General features: G+C 49.1%; 1 protein-coding gene across 1 annotated transcript in view; it reads left to right on the top strand.

Moving 5' to 3' along the window:
* The window catches only part of vps8 (VPS8 subunit of CORVET complex), a 197,320-nt gene that overhangs the window by 134,391 nt on the left and 47,503 nt on the right, over positions 1-15,426 (top strand). The window contains 1 exon segment of the mRNA XM_084321817.1: positions 3,214-3,295. Coding sequence (XP_084177943.1) covers positions 3,214-3,295 — 82 coding nt within the window.

The raw sequence follows: 15,426 nt of genomic DNA, 5'->3' as shown, positions 1-15,426 counted from the left end.
AAACTGTACATTGGAGGAGGTTGGGGGGGGGGGGGGGGGGGGGGAGGACACTGTACAACTGTACAAGCAAAACTGTACATTGGAATATTGACAACCATACTAGGTAATTTACTGTACATTGGAGGGGGTTGGGTTAGGACATTTACAGGGGCCAGTTTCAAATTGCAGCCTCCCGTAGGTGTTCTTTGAGAGTGGTTTTGAAAGTGGGTAGTGATTCACATTCCTTTACAGCTTTGGGTAGGGCGTTCCACATTGATGTGGCATAATTGCGAAACGTGTTTAGTCCCTTGTTTGAGCCGAATCTGGGTTTTAACATGATTTGTGGAGCTCCCTCTGGTGTTGTGATCATGGTATTTACTGACCTTTGGGAAGTATTTTGACATGTACATGGGTACCTTGGTCGTGTAGTGTATCTTGTAGACCAGGGCCCTCATTTATCAACTTTTCTTAGAAAGTATTCTACTTCCGTTCGAATTTAGAATGTGTGCACGCACAAAAAAAACTGGATTTATCACACGTGCGTACACAGGTCCTACGCACACCTGTCTTGATAAATATCACCTTGCTCCTAAGCTGGAGCTCGTGCACTGTTTTAAGCATACCAGAACCGCCCGATTAACCATATACGGTAATGGAACACCCCCATGAAATGTGGAAAAGTGGACTAAGCCGAGGGAAGCGTGTTATGGAGAAATACGTGACAGGCTGACAGACGTGTACACGTACGGTGATGTCGGATATGATATCTATTAACCATTGCTGCCTGGGCAGCGCAAACACTAATAAAGACCGTGCTGGAATATGACTGCCTTTTTCCGTTTGGTTCGATTAATACCCGGGGATTAAAGTTCTCCTCAATTTTATTCCAAATCGCGACGGATTTTCCGTCATTTTTCTACCTGCTGCATATGATTTCTAGAGGCATACAATCTATTTTGATGTCAGTATTGGGTAGCCTATATAAACAATAATACGAGAGCATATACAAGAACAATGAATCTCACTGACATGTATGATGTAGCCTATACGCCATGTGTAGCCTGCCTATGTGATCAATACAAACATGAACTTGAATTCCATCATGTCTGTGTGCGGGAGCTCACAAGGCTGTTGTCACAATGGGTGGTACAGTAATAACAGTCTATTACTCGATCCATCTACAATATCACGATGGACCGTGCCATGTAGCCTATGTATAGCCTGCCCATGTGATCAATAAAAACGCGAACTTGAATCCCATCATCATATTTACATAGTCTGTCCACTATGTTTATTACTTTGTTATTTCCCCCCCCCCCCCCTATCTATGTAAAGCGACCTTGCATGGGTCTCTTGAAAGGCGCTATATAAAATGAAGCTATTATTATTATTATTATTATTATTATTATTATTATTATTATTATTATTATTATTATTATTGTTGTTATTATTATTATCACGTCTGTGCGCAGAGCTCAGTGAAGTTTCAACGGAGCGAGGTAATCTATTCTAACCAACAAATTGAAGTAGAAAGCATTTAGTTGTGGCCAATCTTATTTGGAAACATGACACAAAATAATAGTATGTCGCTTTTTATTTGAAACAATATTTAATGGCGTTTGGAGGTGGGTGTTCTGCGTCTGCCCCCCGTGCCAAACAAGCAAGCCAACCTCTTGTTCGCGCATGAGCCCGTTATAATTACACTACTGTCGCTATTTCACAATGAACTATAATGAATTACGGTTCATACAGAACACGTGCCAGTGTCGGGAGTAATGCACGAAAGCTTATTTCCGTGTTGAAACTGCATGAACTGAGGAGCGCATAATGCCGTCCGTCTGCAGTAACGATCTTCTACCGCGGGGTGTCAGCTACGCATGCTCCGAGCTGTGCGTAAATATAAGCACAAAGTCAAGTTCACGTTCAAATTGATAAATCCCACACTGCTTAGAAATGGTTGTACGCACGGGTTAAGCACATATCTGTGCGTACGCAACGTTGATAAATGAGGGCCCAGGCCCATTACAAGTTGCTGTACTCTGTCGTCTACTCTAAGCCATCCTAGGTTGTCAAAGTGGGCAGGGGTGAGGTGGGTTCTAGGAGTAAGGTCAAGCAGTAGTCTGACCAGTTTGTTTTGAGATGTTTGTAATTTAGTTTTTAGCGCCTTTGAGGTGCTTTGGTACCATGAGGTGCAAGCATAGTCGACATAGGTACTGTCAAACCAGAGAGAGAGAGAGAGAGGTACTGTCAAACCAGAGAGAGAGAGAGAGAGAGAGGTACTGTCAAACCAGAGAGAGAGAGAGAGAGAGAGAGAGAGAGGTACTGTCAAACCAGAGAGAGAGAGAGAGGTACTGTCAAACCAGAGTATCTCCACTCAGCGTAGACGGTAAGAAGGAGAGGACTGTGAATGGATGGGTGGATGGTTGAAGATATGAATGGCTGGATTGATTGATTGATTGACTTTCCTCCTCTCCTCTCTTTCTTCTCTCTCCCTCTCCCGATTTCTCTCGTCTATCTCCTCTTCTCCTCTCTCCTTTCCTCTCATCTCTCCTCTCTCCTCTCCCTCCCCTCTCCTCTCCTCTCCTCCTCTCTCTCCTCACTCCTCTCCTCTCTTCTCCTCCAATCCTCTCCTCTCTCATTTCCTCTCCTCTCTCCTCTCCTCTCATCTTCTCCTCTCTCCTCTCCTCCTCCTCTCTTCTCCTCTAAATCCCATCCTCCCCCATTTCCTCTCTCTCTGCTCCTCCTCTCTCCTCTCTCTCCTCTCTTCTCCTCCAATCATCTCCTCTCCTCCTCTCTCCTCTCTATTCTCTCTCCTCTCTCTCCTCCTCCTCTCTTCTCTCTTCTCCTCCAATCCCCTCCTCTCCTCTCTCTCCTCTCTCATTTCCTCCCCTCTCCTCCTCTCTCCTCCACTCTCCTCTCCTCTCTCTCCTCCTCTCTCCTCTCCTCTCTCCTCTCTCTCCTCTCTCCTCTCCCCTCTCTCCTCTCCTCTCTCCTCACTCTCCCTCCTCTTCTCCTCTCTCTCATCTCTCCTCTCCTCTCTCTCCTCACTCTCCCTCCTCTTCTCCTCTCTCTCCGCTCTCCCCTCTCCTCACTCTCCCTCCTCTTCTCCTCTCTCTCCGCTCTCCCCTCTCCTCACTCTCCCTCCTCTTCTCTCTCTCCGCTCTCCCCTCTGCTCACTCTCCCCCCTCTTCTCCTCTCTCCCCTCTTCTCTCTTCTCTCCTCTCCTCTCTCCAGGTTCTATGGTTTCCTCTCCTGGAGGCCATGATGGCTCCCCAGAAATTACTAAAGGGACAAAACGCTAAGCACACCTCAGAGGGTGAGTACAAACACACACACACACACACACACACACATGCGCACATACACACATGCACGCACACACGCACGCATGCACGCACGCACACACACACACACACACACACACACACACACACACACACTGCAGTCCACATTAAGGCATGTCCTACTGTACTGGACCAGCCTAAACTGTGATTGAACAGCTGTGACACAGATATAATTGGGCCAAATGGAGGAGTAAGAGAGTGACATCATCATCAGTCTAATGAGAACAGGAATAATGACGTATTCAGTGAGAACAGGAATAATGACGTGTTCAGTGAGAACAGGAATAATGACGTGTTCAGTGAGAAGCGGGTGACCATGCCCGCTTTGATTGTGCAATAATACTAAATAATAAAATAGACATAATAAACAGGTAATAAAAATAGACATAAAATAGACCTGTTAAAGTCCTGAGATAATGCAATACAATGTTAGCTACGAATTAAGGCACTGGGTCCTATGTACACTACTATACAATATACATTTTTTACTCTATATCCTTATGCTATACCTCCTATTTCTAAACTATACTATACAAGAAACATAACAGTTCTTTCCTTAACACTTTCTTTGCCAGGCTTATGTACATCATTATACCATCCTCTGCCAGCTCTATTTGTCTATGGAGAAGTTCCCCTTCTTTGCAGGGCTATAACTTTTTAAATTGTATTGCTAAATTGACATTACTATGGCCCATTCAACATCAAGTATCTATTGTTCAGGGTGTAGCAACGTTATACTTTTTCATTCACATATTCATACTAAAATACGGTCTAAAGTATAAATATGTTTTTATCGTTTTCTGCAGCTTTCTGCAGAACGTGATTTATAGCCCTAAATGCATTATATTGATGATTGTATACAGTTTGATAGCGATCGGCGCGAGATAAAAAAATTCAAATGGACGTGCTTCTACAAGTTACTACTTATCATCTGATGTTGACCGAATGGGGGGGGGGGGTCGTTTATAATTCCGTGGCCAACGTTAGATGATTCATCTAGTGTGGGTGATATGATCATTAGAGCAGTTAGTATCGAACATGGTAAAAAAAAATGCTGAAACTCACCGTAGCTTCCTCGTAGCGTTGGGCGATGAGCGTGGAGCAAAAATATTCCTATTATGGGATGTTGAAATATGCGATCCATCTCCAGGTTGTATAATAGTATATACGTCCAAATCATGTTGTTTATCGAGTTATTGGTAACGGATTGCTATCCATTGTGTCTAGCTCGAGTCCCGGGACTATTAGCGAGTGATCGGACCGAATTGAAATGAGCACCAGTTTCCTTTTCCGGTTTCCGGTTTGGGCGATCCGCCGATCGGCCACCAGATGGCGCTTTTGAACCGTTGGAGAGTTGAGAGGGGATCAACAGTAGATCTCAAGTCTCCGGGGGAGAAATATGATTGCGATCACAGATTTTTGAAATATTGATCTCAATGACGTGTTACGGCATCATTGGCAGAATGAGCATGGCGGGGAATGACGAGTTTAGGCGTCCTTGGCAGAGAAAGTGTTAAAGGAAAACTCCAACATTTTGGAAAATTTGCTTATTTGCCATCTACCCTGGAGTTAGACAAGAAGATACATACCTTTTTTCTTCTCTGTGCATGCAGTAGGAGTAGGAAGACGCACACCGTTAGCCTAGCTTAGCGTCAGTCACTGGAAGTAGGTTCCTCCATTAGCCTAGTTCCCAATGTCTTCCTACTCCTACTCCATGCACAGAGAAGAAAAAGGTATGCATCTTCTTGTCTAACTCCAGGGTTCCCAAAATGTTGGAGTGTTAAGATACATACCTTTTTCTTCTCTGTGCATGCAGTAGGAGTAGGAAGACGTGCACTGTTAGCCTAGCTTAGCGTCAGTCACTGGAAGTAGGTTCCTCCATTAGCCTAGTTCCCAATGTCTTCCTACTCCTACTGCATGCACAGAGAAGAAAAAGGTATACATCTTCTTGTCTAACTCCAGGGTTCCCAAAATGTTGGAGTGTTAAGATACATACCTTTTTCTTCTCTGTGCATGCAGTAGGAGTAGGAAGACGTGCACCGTTAGCCTAGCTTAGCATCAGTCACTGGAAGTAGGTTCCTCCATTAGCCTAGTTCCCGTCTTCCTACTCCTACTGCATGCACAGAGAAGAAAAAGGTATGTGTCTTCTTGTCTAACTCCAGGGTAGATGGCAAATAAGCGAATTTCCCAAAATGTTGGAGTTTTCCTTTAAAGTGTCCTTCATTTTCCTCGTTCCTTTAACTCATTCAGCGCCAGCCATTATCCCCATCCTTGTAGTCAATGGGCCATGCTTTAAAAGATAGGCATTTTCACTGTGCGTCACGATGTTTTTTTTTGCATTTTATTTTTGTATTCTTTTTTTTAAACATAACATAAAATTAGACACACAAGCATTAACAGTAAACATCCAATGAAATCACCATTTAAATAAATGTAGTATACGAGATATATACCTAATACTTGCTATCTAATACCATACATACATATGCTCCTGCTCGCTCACCCCCCCCGGATCCCCACTTGGATAATCCATCCATTATCATTCGTTCCTAACCAGGCACTACAATTCATATGCTAGCTTTTATTCTCTCCACCACTTCTAACCAGATTGCAATTTTGGTTTCACTGCAGGCCACGTGAGCGGATCGGCGCGGGCGAGAAATCCGCTCTTCGCTCTTTAAAGCTTGGTCCGCTCCGCTAATCGCTCATGTTGACCCCGCCCCCAAGTCGCTCTCCGCTCGCTCACCGCTCACCTTGAATCGAGCGCTCCCCGCGCCAGATCGCTCGGCAGATTTTTTTTTTTTTTTGGAGCATGGTGTAAATTAGCTCAAACTACAACAGTCTACACCCCCTGGGCCCCTTAACAATTGTTTGTATTGAGCCGCATTGTAATTGTACCCATTCTGCAATGTTAAATAACGTTGTTTATCCATTCACTAGCTCTATTAAGCGATGATAGCTAGCCGAGCCACAATGCTATGGTCGCTGCCATTAACGTTAGCATGTAAGCTAACGACAACAACAATGGCGTCGATACTTTTTCTAACAGGAGTGAGTGACAAAGCCTGAACAGGATATCACAGGTTCACCCTTCTTGTAACTGAGGGGTACAATACCCTGACTGTATTACTAGATATGATACTTACTACCACTACCTTTGTACTTAATATTCGGCTACCCAGTACACGGCATAAATATATTATCATAAACACTCTCACGTAGATGAAACGGATCCAACACAAATGTACGAATTAGAAACAGGTCTTTATTTCTACACAGCGATGGTGTGTAGAACAAGCACTTAATCACTTAATTACATTTATGAATTGAAATAGTATGCACTTTTATGGCAAAGAGTATTCGTCGGTATATTTACATTTAGTCATTTAGCTGACGCTTTTATCCAAAGCGACTTACAAGTTCTGTACGACAAGCCATCAGGAAGGGCACAACTCTATCAGCTGAGCAACAATGTTCATCAAAGTGTTGAGTGCTACAGTGTAGGTTAGTTTATTAGGACAAGTGCATGACAGTACGGTTAGTTAGGGTTAGATTTTTTTTTTTTTTTTTTTTTTTTTTTTAATTCAGATAATGGTTGAAGAAGTGCGTCTTTAGTCGACGGCGAAAGATTGGACGTGATTCGGCTGTCCTAACTGGGGTGGGTAGTTCATTCCACCATTGTGGGGCAAGGACTGAGAATAGGCGACTTCTCTTTGATGACCCTCCCGGAGCTTGGATAGGAGTAGGTCTGAGGCGGCCAGAAGATGCAGAGCGTAGGGGTCTTGAGGGTGTGTAGTTAGAGACCATTGACCGGAGGTAGGCGGGAGCGGTTCCCTTTGCCGCACGGTATGCTAGGTCGAGGGCCTTGAAGCGGATTCGTGCAGCAATGGGGAGCCAGTGCAGGTCCCTAAGAAGTGGGGTGACATGGGCCGACTTCGGTAGGTTTGAGATCAGGCGGGCCGCTGCGTTCTGAATGAGTTGAAGAGGCTTAGTGGCAGTGGCCGGGAGGCCAGCGAGCAGTGCATTGCAGTAGTCGAGGCGGGAGATGACTGTTGATTGGACGAGGAGTTGGGTGGCTTCTTTTGTCAGGAAGGGGCGTATCCTTCTGACGTTGCTCAGGAGGAATCGGCAGGTTCTGGTCGTCGCTGCGATGTGAGCAGAGAAGTTCAACTGGTCGTCGAGGACAACACCAAGGTTCTTGGCGGTCGGGGACGCAGTCACAGCTGCATTCTCGACTGTGATTGAAAGGTCGGTTAGGGGGGAGGATTTGGCCGGCAGGTGGAGCAATTCTGTTTTGCTTAGGTTCAGTTTGAGGTGGTTGGACGTCATCCAGGCTGAGATGTCGGACAGACAGGCCGAGATCCGCACAGAGACGTGGATATCTGAGGGAGGGAAGGAGAGGAAGAGTTGAGTATCGTCGGCATAACAATGGTAGGAGAAGCCATGAGACGTGATAATGTTACCCAGTGATTTAGTGTAGAGGGAGAAGAGAAGGGGTCCTAAAACCGAGCCCTGGGGGACACCCGTCCGCAGGGGGCGGGTGGCTGACAGGGTCCCTCTCCATGACACTTGGTAGGAGCGGTCATTGAGGTATGATGACAGCCATGTCAGCGCAGAGCCAGCCACTCCCATTCCTGCGAGGGCCGCAAGGAGGATCTGGTGGTTGACTGTGTCGAAGGCTGCAGATAGATCTAGGAGAATCAGGACAGAGGAGAGGCCTTTCGCTTTTGCTAAGTGAAGTGCCTCTGTGACCGCAATGAGGGCTGTCTCTGTGGAGTGACCAGTCCTGAAGCCTGACTGATTAGGGTCTAGGAGGTCATTCTGTAAGAGATAAGTAGTAAGTTGGTTGGATACAGCACGTTCAAGTGTTTTAGAAAGGAAGGAGAGAAGAGAGACAGGACGGTAGTTGCCTATGACAGTAGGGTTCAGGGTTGGTTTTTTTATGAGCGGCGTGACTCTGGCTTGTTTTAGGGAGGTGGGGACCACCCCCGAGTTGAGTGAGGAGTTGATGGTTGCAGTTAGGAATAGGTATATCAATAGAGAATGTCCAATCTCTGAAGGCGCAGGTGGTAAATATACGACCTGGAATAGTTAAGGAATAACAGCAATGATACTTTAATGATTATATACTAGATACACTAGAGGGGGTTAATCCGGTCGCTTGTAAGCCGACAGGAGTAGGAGGGGGGGGGGGGGTAGAATCCGGCTGCCTCGTCCGGCCAAGGGTATCCCAGGTGAACCCACTGTAGTGCCGTTCAATGCGCCGGCGATCCTTGGACCACAGATGAAAGCAGGTGGACTCTTTGTGGGCCGGCTCTCTCCGGTCCACGGGGGAGAGACGTGAAGCGACCTCGTCTTGCAGAGCGTCTCCTCACCTTGCGTCCTCTCCAGGGGGGGGGGTTCCAACTCACGGCAGTGTCGGGGGTCTTTATCCATGGAATAATCAAAGTATACAAAGCATAATCCGTGCCTGGGAAGGCGGGCTGTCGTCGGTAGAATAATCCGGTATACAGGTCCACTCGCTCGTCGGCTCTGGGGCTCCTCGGGTGCAGCTTCACATGGGGTCAACCACCCTGGGTAAGCAGCCAGTTCTCTGCCCGAAACGATGGGGTACTGACTATAGTATTCTCACCGCACGAAGCACTATATATTAACAGACTATTATTAGCTTAATAGACTACGTCCAACTCGACGATATAGTGCCAAATATGACTATTCAAATATTAATATACACGATGTCTCAATACCGATGGTAGGCGAACTTGGCCTTACTCCCACACGTGGCGTCGCGGGGAGGCTTTACGTCTGTGACTCTATTGGAGGGTAAGAAACTGGACTGAAAAGAAAGTCCTACTTTAGTAGCGCAGTATATATACGCACTATGAACAAATAGTCCCATTAGTGGTGCGGTAGCCAGATTCCTACGCGGAACTAGGACTTGTTCGTACATGTGGAGCGGTACGTTTGAACTGGGTCTGAGGGGGTATGGCAGCCTGGCACCAAGGTCTCGACCAATAGTAGAATGGAGACTATTATGGGATGTTCAGTAGGCTAGAATGGATATTCAATGCATATTGTACAAGGAATATACAAGGGATATCAGGGAATATTAGAGAATATACAAATACAATTAAATATATATATATAAATAAATATATATATTCGGTTTAATCTGGCCCTTCACAACAGCCACCCCCTGAATAGGTCCCAGACCTAATCAGTTAAACAGAGACAGATTAATCGCGTTGTCTATTTACACATAAGGGTTTGCTGTAGGGGTCAGTCAACTTCACAAAGTCATAGGGTTGTAGGGTCATGGTCATCATCGATTGTGTCTGGGAGTCGAGGCAGTTCTATGAGCCTTGCCACGGGACGGGTGTAAGTGCGACCCTGGACGAGCACTTCAGCTGCTCGGACCTTGCCGTCGGCACCGGTGATCACTTTGCTTACGCGGCCGGCCGGCCACATAGCTCTGGGCAGTGATTGATCAATAATCATGACGACTGTTCCTTCTGTCAAATTGTCTCTCTCCTTTACCCACTTCTGGCGGGTCTGTAGAGACGGTAGGTAGTGCAGTAGGAAACTGTTCCAAAACTTGTCGGCTAATACTTGGCTGTACCTCCACATTCGTCGGCCGTTCGCTTCTTCAGGCCGGTACATTGTCTGTGGTAATGCAGGATCTAGCCGCCCCATCAGGAGTGTGTTGGGGGTAACTGGGTCGATATCCGCCACATCACTGGAGACATATCCGAGGGGCTTCGAGTTAAGTACTCCCTCAATCTCCGTGAGGACTGTCAGTAGGACTTCTTCCGCCACAGTCTGGGCCCCAAGTACTGCGTACAGGGCTGTCTTTATGGAGCGCACTTCTCGTTCCCAAGTGCCACCGAAGTGGGGTGCGTTTGGGGGGTTGAATTGGAAATCAACCTGTGCTGGAGCGAGGTGGGTCTTAAGTTCTGGGCCCATAGCTTGGAAGCTCTCTCTCAGCTCTCTTTCGCCGCCTTTGAAGTTTGTCCCATGATCGGACAATAGGGTAGACGGTCTTCCTTTCCGTGATGTGAATCTTCGGAAGGCCATAAGGAATGAGTCTGTGCTCATGGTCGGGAGAAGCTCGATGTGTATCGCTCTGGTGGTCATGCATTTGAATACAATACCCCACCGCTTCTCGGTTCCTCTTCCTTTCTTTATGTGCAGCGGGCCAAAGCAGTCCATACCCATTGAGTGGAATGGCTTGTCACCGATTCGGAGGCGACATGGAGGAAGGTCAGCCATCCTTGGTATGCTGGGCTGCGCGCGCCACTTGCGGCAGTCTAGACATGTTCGCTGGAAGCGTCGTACCGCCTCTCTTCCTTGTAGGATCCAGTAACGACGTCTGATTTCCGCGAAGACTCTTTCTGCTCCTGCGTGATGTACATCCTCATCGTATTTCTTTATAATCAGCTCTGTGACCTTGTGTCGGCTGTTCAATACGATCGGGTATTTAATGTCATCCGGTAGATTGGGGGCTCTGCGTAGGCGACCACCCACTCTGATGAGGGTATGAGCGTCGCTCTCGGGGGCCAGGTGAATTAATCTGCTGTCGGATGGGACGGGCTTTCCTCCCTGTAGACAGGCCAATTCATCGGGGAACGAGTCTCTCTGGGCTCGCTGCAGTAGAAGCAATTCTGCTTCCTCGTAGTTAGCTGCTGACATATCAGCGGGGGACTTGCACTCCGGGTGGTACCGCAGGAATGTTCTTTGTTGTGCACTCTCTATGGACGTGCAATCGTCTATGTTAGGGTCGGTGGAGGCTACGGTGCTCAATCCACAGAACACGGACTTCTTATTTTCCACCTCCTCTGGACTTGCTTCCCTCGGGATAGGCATGGGCCACTGTCCTTCCGGGAGTCTTAGGAATGCGGGGCCGTCACTGTAGACATTGCGACGGGTGAGGTCATCCAGGGGCATCCCCCGGGTGATGACGTCAGCTGGGTTCTGTTTTGTATCAACGTAGCGCCACTCTGTTTCTCCGGTTAACTCTTCGGTTAAGTCTTGAATCTCGGTGACTCTGACTCCCACGAAGACTTTGTACTTGCATGAGTCCGATTTGATCCAGGCGAGTACCGTCGTGGAATCTGACCACAGGATTGTTCTAGACACCGGTATGGTGAGCTCACGTTGGATGAGCGTGGCTAGGTGCGCTCCGGCTAGGGCTGCGCAGAGCTCTAGACGTGGGATAGATTGTTGCTTGCGTGGGGCTATTCTCGAGCGGGCGAGGACAAATGCTGTGTAGATCTCTCCCCCCTGGTCTTGGGCCCGCAAGTAGGCTACTGATCCGTATGCGACCTCTGAGGCGTCACTGAAGACGTGTAAGTCCATTTTACATGTCTCTGGCCTCACCGTGGGTGGGAAGTAGCTTCGGCGCATATTAACGCCTGGGAGTGAGTGGAGCTCCATCTCCCACTCTCTCCAGGTGGATGCAAGGTGTGCGGGAATGGGGTCGTCCCAGCCCTGGTCCTTGTCCCACAATGCTCGTACAATAATTTTTGCCCTGGTGGTGTACGGTAGAATACATCCTAGCGGGTCATATTGTCGGGCGAGTGTTGTGTACACACTCCGTCTGGTGGTCGGCGCCGCCGCCGGCCTTCCCTGCTCCGTAGTCAGGGGCTTGTGTCTGTAGTGAAGCGAATCTGTTTTGAATCGCCACACCAATCCCAGGGTCATCTCCTGGGCTTCTCCCGGGATTGTAGCCATCCAGGTCTCGCTGCTGGCTGCCTTGTCCTCGGAGGAGAGGCTGCGCAGTACTTGCGGATCGCTGCTGGCCCACTGCCTGAGATCAAAGCCGCCTTTGATCAATGAGGCGCGGAGTTTAATCAGGAGAGCCTCGGCTTCTTCCTGGGTTGAAAGGCTTTGTAGACAGTTGTCTACGTAGAAGCTGTTCTTTACGCTGTGTCGGACCTCTTCGTCCGCTGCTGGGTCCTCTGCTACATGTTTCTGTAGTGCAAATGTCGCACAGCAGGGGCTGCACGTCGTTCCGAAGGGGAGGACTTCCCATTGGTAGATGGCTGGGTGCTCATCTCCTGGCTTCTCTCTCCATAGGAACCGTAACAGGGGCTTGTCCGCCTCTACTAATCTCACCTGCAGGAACATTCCTTTAATGTCCCCGCTGATGGCCACCTTTTCCTGGCGGAAGCGGAGTAGAACGCCGAGTAGGGAGGGGCCGAGTGTGGGACCGGGCAGTAACTCTTTATTCAGATTTTGGGATCCGATCTGGTAGCTGCAGTTAAATACTATGCGGTCTTTACCGTTGTGATGGACCTTGTGGTGGGGCACGTACCACGATTCAGTGGTCTGGTCAGCCTCTTTAATGTCCATCTTTGTGACGTGTCCCGCTGTGATGAGCTTCTCAATCTCAGCGCGGTATACACTCTCTTGGGCGGGGTTCTTGGCTAAGCGCCGCTCCGTGTTCAGCAGGTACCGTTCTGTGGCGTCTGTCTTGGCGTGGAAAGTAGGCATTCCTTCTCGCCGCAGGAGTGGCGTGGCGTATCTCAACACGCCGTTGACCGGGACTCTCTTGGTCCCTGTCTCGAGGAGGTGAATTGCGTAAATGTCATCTTTAGAGCGAATGTCTTTCTTTCCGTTCTTAAAGGGCATTTGTTCCAAGGTCCATAGCCGCTCTACGTGTTGCAGGAGTGCGGTTTCTCCCTCTGTGACTCGGGAGTGGAGACATCTAGTGGCTGTACTTCGGTTGAGAGATTTGGCGAGCGGGCCTTGGAGAGTCCATCCCAAACGGGTCTCGACTGCTGCAGGACAGCCTCGGGGTCCGGTATGAACCCGGTCTATCGGGACAATGAGGTCTGCATGGTCGGAGCCTATCAACAGGGTCGGCATAGCATTGTCTATGGGCGGGATCGGTAACTTGCGCAGATGTGCATATTTCTCCATCAGCTTGGCGACGGGGTATCTGTACCGCGACAGTCCTATTTCTTGGCTGGTGAAAGCGTCTGCAATCTGGTACCGTCGCTCAGGCTGGCCGCTTGCTGCGATAGAGAATGAGACATTCTCGCCCTTTATCGCCTTCAAATCTCGTCTTATTGTCCGAATTGTCATTTGGGTTTCGCTTCCCCGCAGCCCTAGCTGGGCCGCAGCGGAGGCGAGCAGCAGGGTCTTCTCTGACCCGTCATCGAGGACGGCGTAAGTGTCCAGGACTTTATTCTGGTAGCTTAGTGTCACACGCACTACTTTTAGGAGTACTCGGGCTCCACTGCTGCTGGCGGGATCGATGTACATGACGCTCGCTTTGCGGCTGGATGGTGCGGGTGAAGGGCGCCGTCTGTTACTGTCGTGAAGTATGTCCAGATGGGCTCCATCGCACTTGGTGCACCTTTTCTTTAAGCGGCATTCGGCTGCCATGTGTGAGCGCGCACAGCGAAAACAGCGCTTGTTGGACTTTATCCATTGACCTGCTTCCTCCGCGTTCAGCTTGGGGAAGGAGTCACATTGCGCTAGCCAGTGTTCTTTCTCACAGTAGGGGCACACTATCTTCCACTTCTCCGTTCTGGAGGGGGTACTGTGGCTCCTGCTGCTCGGTACTGACTCCGATTGGTGCATCACAGTCACCGATCTTCTTCCATCATTTAGTCGTCTGGTTCCTTCTCTGGAGCCAGGGGTGCTCCGTCCGAATGTATCTAGCCGTAGGCTGCTGACTTCTCTCGCCAGGAAGTCTGCTAGATCGAGGAGGTTCGGTTCGGGGCCATTCGGGTCTCGGTGGTCCCTCTGCCGCCTAAAGCGCTCCTGACGAGCGGGCGGCAGCTTCTCCAGGATCCTTTCCACATTCCCTGTATAGAGTCGGGGGTCTGTAGCGCAGCTCCGCGGGAGTATAGCCTGGGCTGTACCGGGCCTCCTGGTCCGGTAGAGTACTGTGCTGTCTTCGGGCGTGGTTCTCCTCCTCTTCCTCTTCGTCTTCAGTTAGGTCATCCAGTGCTTGTAGTCTCTGGTTTAGCCTCTCCACAGGATATGCTGCTCCTTCCCGGTTGCTAGGTCTCGCTTGGACCGGTGGGGGGAGGTGGTCTGTGGGGGGTATAGACCTCGTCTGTTGGTCAAGTTCAGGGTTGTTTACTCGGCTAGGGGATGCCGCCCTGGAGGTGTGTCTAGACGAGTTCCTGGAGCCTCTGGCGGAGGGAGAGGGTGTTGTCCGTCTGATCAGCTGTTCTATTAGTTGCGACTGCTGTCTGTCGCGCGCTGCGTCCCGTTGAGCACCGGCTCGTTCTCGGGCCACATTCTCTTCCATCTGAATGCGTCTTATTTCTAGACGTATCTGCTCGTGTTCGCTTCGCTGCTGGATCTGCAGTCGGTCGCGTTCCAGCAGCGGCGTTCAGGCTGATGAGGAAGGCCTGCTGTAGGGTCCTCTCTGCCTCGCTGGGAGAAGGCGGTTGTATAGGGGAGCCTTCCCTCGGGGTACTCCTTGCGGAGCCTTGGAGCTCTATCTCCACGGTGCTCTCCCCGTCTTCTTCCGTGCCGAGTTCTCTCTCGGTAGCGTTGTATTCCTCCCGGGACTCATCGGGGACTACTTCTTCAGTACTGGCGGGGTGTGAAGTCATGTCTGGTTCCCACTGGTCCCCACCGTGAACTTGGTCAGTTACATTAGAGCCCGTAGGGGCCTCTATGGTCGGGGTAGTCTGGGCGTTGGGGTTAGACATACTTTTACTTTCTAGTTTTACCGCGTTTACTGTTAGTAGAAGACTAGGTTGTTGACTGACAGCGTAAGCCTCTAAGTACTGAGGGAGCCGTCGTTCGCGCTGCGGGCGTTGGTTAGGAGGATCGTTTCGTGGAGTGTTCATCATAGGCCATTTCAATATTAATAACACTATATTAATATTACACTAATTACCATCCGGCTCGAAGGACCAATTGTAACTGAGGGGTACAATACCCTGACTGTATTACTAGATATGATACTTACTACCACTACCTTTGTACTTAATATTCGGCCACCCAGTACACGGCATAAATATATTATCATAAACACTCTCACGTAGATGAAACGGATCCAACACAAATGTACGAATTAGAAACGGGTCTTTATTTCTACACAGCGATGGTGTGTAGAACAAGCACTTAATCACTT

The sequence above is a fragment of the Notolepis coatsorum genome (genome assembly GCF_963971535.1).
Source record: "Notolepis coatsorum genome assembly, chromosome: 9".
NCBI lineage: Eukaryota > Metazoa > Chordata > Actinopteri > Aulopiformes > Paralepididae > Notolepis > Notolepis coatsorum.
The sequence above is the reverse complement of the archived record's forward strand: the minus strand, read 5'-3'. Positions and strand labels throughout refer to the sequence as shown.